This window comes from Solanum tuberosum, unplaced genomic scaffold, assembly GCF_000226075.1.
Source record: "Solanum tuberosum cultivar DM 1-3 516 R44 unplaced genomic scaffold, SolTub_3.0 scf00144, whole genome shotgun sequence".
NCBI lineage: Eukaryota > Viridiplantae > Streptophyta > Magnoliopsida > Solanales > Solanaceae > Solanum > Solanum tuberosum.
In genome coordinates this window covers 171,227-174,493 of record NW_006239074.1, presented here as the reverse complement: position 1 = coordinate 174,493, position 3,267 = coordinate 171,227, and the positions used below count along the sequence as shown (strand labels likewise).

At 32.7% G+C, this 3,267-nt stretch overlaps 1 protein-coding gene across 1 annotated transcript; it reads right to left on the bottom strand.

Moving 5' to 3' along the window:
- Nucleotides 1-101: 101 nt before the first annotated feature.
- On the bottom strand, nt 102-1,086 carry LOC102600053 (phospholipase D C-like). The gene has a single exon (XM_006352883.2). The coding sequence runs from the start codon at nt 972-974 to the stop codon at nt 153-155; it is 822 nt and encodes a 273-aa protein (XP_006352945.1). The 5' UTR covers nt 975-1,086; the 3' UTR covers nt 102-152.
- Between the last annotated feature and the right edge of the window lie 2,181 nt (nt 1,087-3,267).

The window sequence follows — 3,267 nt, the reverse complement described above, 5'->3', positions numbered from 1 at the left end:
ATTATATATATATATATATATATATATATATATATTGCAATTCACACAAAACAAATTAATCAATCCATATATATAAAAAGGAAATTTGAGTCTAGGGAAATTAATTAATTAACCACAACATGTTGTATATGATCGATATTCGACTTGTGTGTTCATGGTGAAGATGTTGTTGTTGTTGATGATGATGATCTCCATCCTAGTCGAAGCTCAAGATCAAGTTCATCTTCAATGAGTGAATCCCTCTTGTTGCTACCATAATCATGGTTGTTATTATTGTCATCATCATTACTAGTGTTAGATGATGTGTTGATGCTTGGATTAGGCTTATTTATTGGGAAGTTTAGAGATGTAGGAGGAGGAGGGTATGGAGTACTTGGAGACATCATCAAATTGTTATTTGTTGGATATGGTGAGATTGAGAGATTAAGAGTAGAAGATGATGAATTGTTATTCATAGTACAAGATTTTCTTGATGTGGGGTTATTGAAGATATGAGTGTTACTAGGGTTAGGCAAGGAGTATAAAAGACAAAGTCCACCATTTGTGACAAATTCTTGAGTTGGAATTAGGAGGGTGGAATTAGAATTTTGTGAATGGTTGTGGTTGTGGATGCTATTTGAAGCATATTGTGGTGGAGCTTGGTGGAGCCTAGCACGGTCGCGACGATGAACATTCATGTGTCCACCTAGGGCTTGAGCTGACCTGAATTCTCTCCGACAAAAGGTGCAAGTATAGGACCTTGGTGGCCAAGTGGTGCCCATGGCATTGCCTGTGTCTTCCTCAAATGCTCTAACTTCCCACGAATCATCGTCATCCTGAGTTGCTTGCTTAGCGCTCCACATCCAACAGTCAGTGACAGAGCCAAGATTTAATAGTGGTTGGGGCGATGATGATTGTTGTTGGCTATGTTGTTCTTGGGATTGAGCCAATTTTTGGAGTTGAGTCGAAGACAGAATCCCAAGTTCAGCAGCCATAATACACAAATAGTATTTTTATATATAGGGTGATAAGAGTTATGATGTGGAAGAAATGATGAAAAGGGTTAAATAGAGGATGGGCTTATGAGTGAGGGAAAATAGAGACAAAAAACCCTAGCTACACTGAAGATATCTACAATGTTTCCAAGTACATAGTTGGAATTTAGTAATCAAGACAAAGATTAGAAAATTTAATATTTTTTTGCACTTGATTAATTAATAATTAGTTACTCTAATCTTTAATTTGTAGAATACTTGGTCTTTAACGTCCTTCATTTTTTAAGGCAATCATTTCTTCTCTGCTTCTGGAAGGGATAAGTTCACACTAAACAATAAAAGAATGGAAGGTGATAACAATATGAACATCCAAACAAGCTATGTATATATGCACTTATAAGAGACGGATTCAGAATTTGAAATGTACAGATTTCCATAACGACCTCAAGTTAATTGATGTTTAGTAAAATTCTTTAAAATATATAACGAGTTTGAACGAAAAGCTATGAAGTTCATATGAAATCATAAGCAGCTTTCTAGATCCTCCCCGAATAATTTACTTGACTCTTGACTCATGTGCTAGCTATTGATTTTGACCAGGAGGAAATTAAAGGAATTTATTGGATTAACCGAAATGATGTTAATTAAATTGTAATTAAGTCTTTGTCATGGAATGAAATCTTTACACATTTTATGATGTGACCTGGTCTAAATTTTTAGGACAAGATACATAGGGCTTGTTTGAGAAACAACTCACTTTGCTTTATTTGTCTACTGCCATTGAACTGTCATTAATTACTTCATTTTGCACGAACCAATTATATTTAAATACATATTTGTCAATTTCATTGTCAAATAAAGACAGACACCCCCCCAAAAAAATTAAAAAATAAATGCTTCCTTCTCTTGTTCCACTTGTACATTCTTATGAAAATGTTATTTATTGGTAAAGTTAGAAATATGAATTATATTACATTTAATAACATTTAATATATGGTGTCGATCGCTCATGTTATTAATTAAAGCAGAGAAAGATGTCTCGTTGAGGTTTATTCCTTTTGATTTAAAGTTCAAAATAAATATCAGATGTTTGAGGAACTTCAGTAGGTGTTACGTGCAAAAATTAGGGCCATCAAATGATTTATTTTTTGGACATGATAGAATAAGACTAAGATCTGAATAATTTTTTTAAAAAATAGTCTAGCAGATATATTGTGTCTATATCGTAATGTACCTTGGCGAATCTCACATCGAAAAGGAAGAGGGAGTGACATGCCAATATACACATTTTTAAACTTGATATGACTATATACAAATTAAATGACAAGTCTGTGAAGTATATATATATTGGGCGAAAATGGACAAAACGTTTACCATGGACCTTGCCATAGGCTGTTAGTGTTATCCAACAATTCCTCTATCAACACAAGCTACATACAACATGTTATTCATGGGAATTGAACTCACGATCATGCCTTTGATATCACTTATCAGGATAAAATGTTTATACCATCATACCAAAAGCTATAATTGATATAACAAAGACACAACTTTATTCTTAATTAAATTCATCAAACAAATGTCATGTTCGGCCATAATTTTAACCCGAATCATCCCTGACCATCACCTGGGCCTCGCCATAAGCAAGATGTTTAATTACATTACCCAACATTTCTCATGATTCGAACCTAAAACCTTAGTCTAAGTATGATGGATGTCATCCATCAAACTACCATCCTCTGTGGTACAATTTCTAGTTTTCTAAAATCAAAAGTTTTTAAAATTTAATTTTCTGATTAAATTGATAGATTAAAAGAACCGAAAGGGATTAAGTAGCAATAAGTAATTAATAAATTCACATTTTATGTCTTTTGGATTTGAAATGGTATCAAATCGATCGTTACTAGTAAATTACCAGCTTTGATATTATCGTGTTACATGTACGTATTTAAAACAGCCATTCTTTAGTGTCATGTTTTATTCTTTTCATATATTTTGCTTCAATTTTTCTTACCAAGGACCTAAGTAAATACAAAACTGTCATCAATCAATTCATCTGTGTGTCAAAATACTCAAAATTATCAAACTTAATTCGGATGTTTGACATCCGTAAGTGTGATCAAGTTGATTGAACAGATAATCTTCTAAATGAGAGATCTCATATTCAAAATTGACCTCTTATACATGTTTCAATCGAGCTCATCACACAAATCTTATCTAATTATTATACTGAAGCAAAATTTTCTTTATACACATCTGAAAGATGGATGTGTTAACAACTCTTTATAGTTAA

What these genes read in the sequence shown, in the direction of transcription:
- LOC102600053 (XM_006352883.2), bottom strand. Translation starts at nt 974, where the DNA reads ATGGCTGCTGAACTTGGGATTCTGTCTTCGACTCAACTCCAAAAATTG.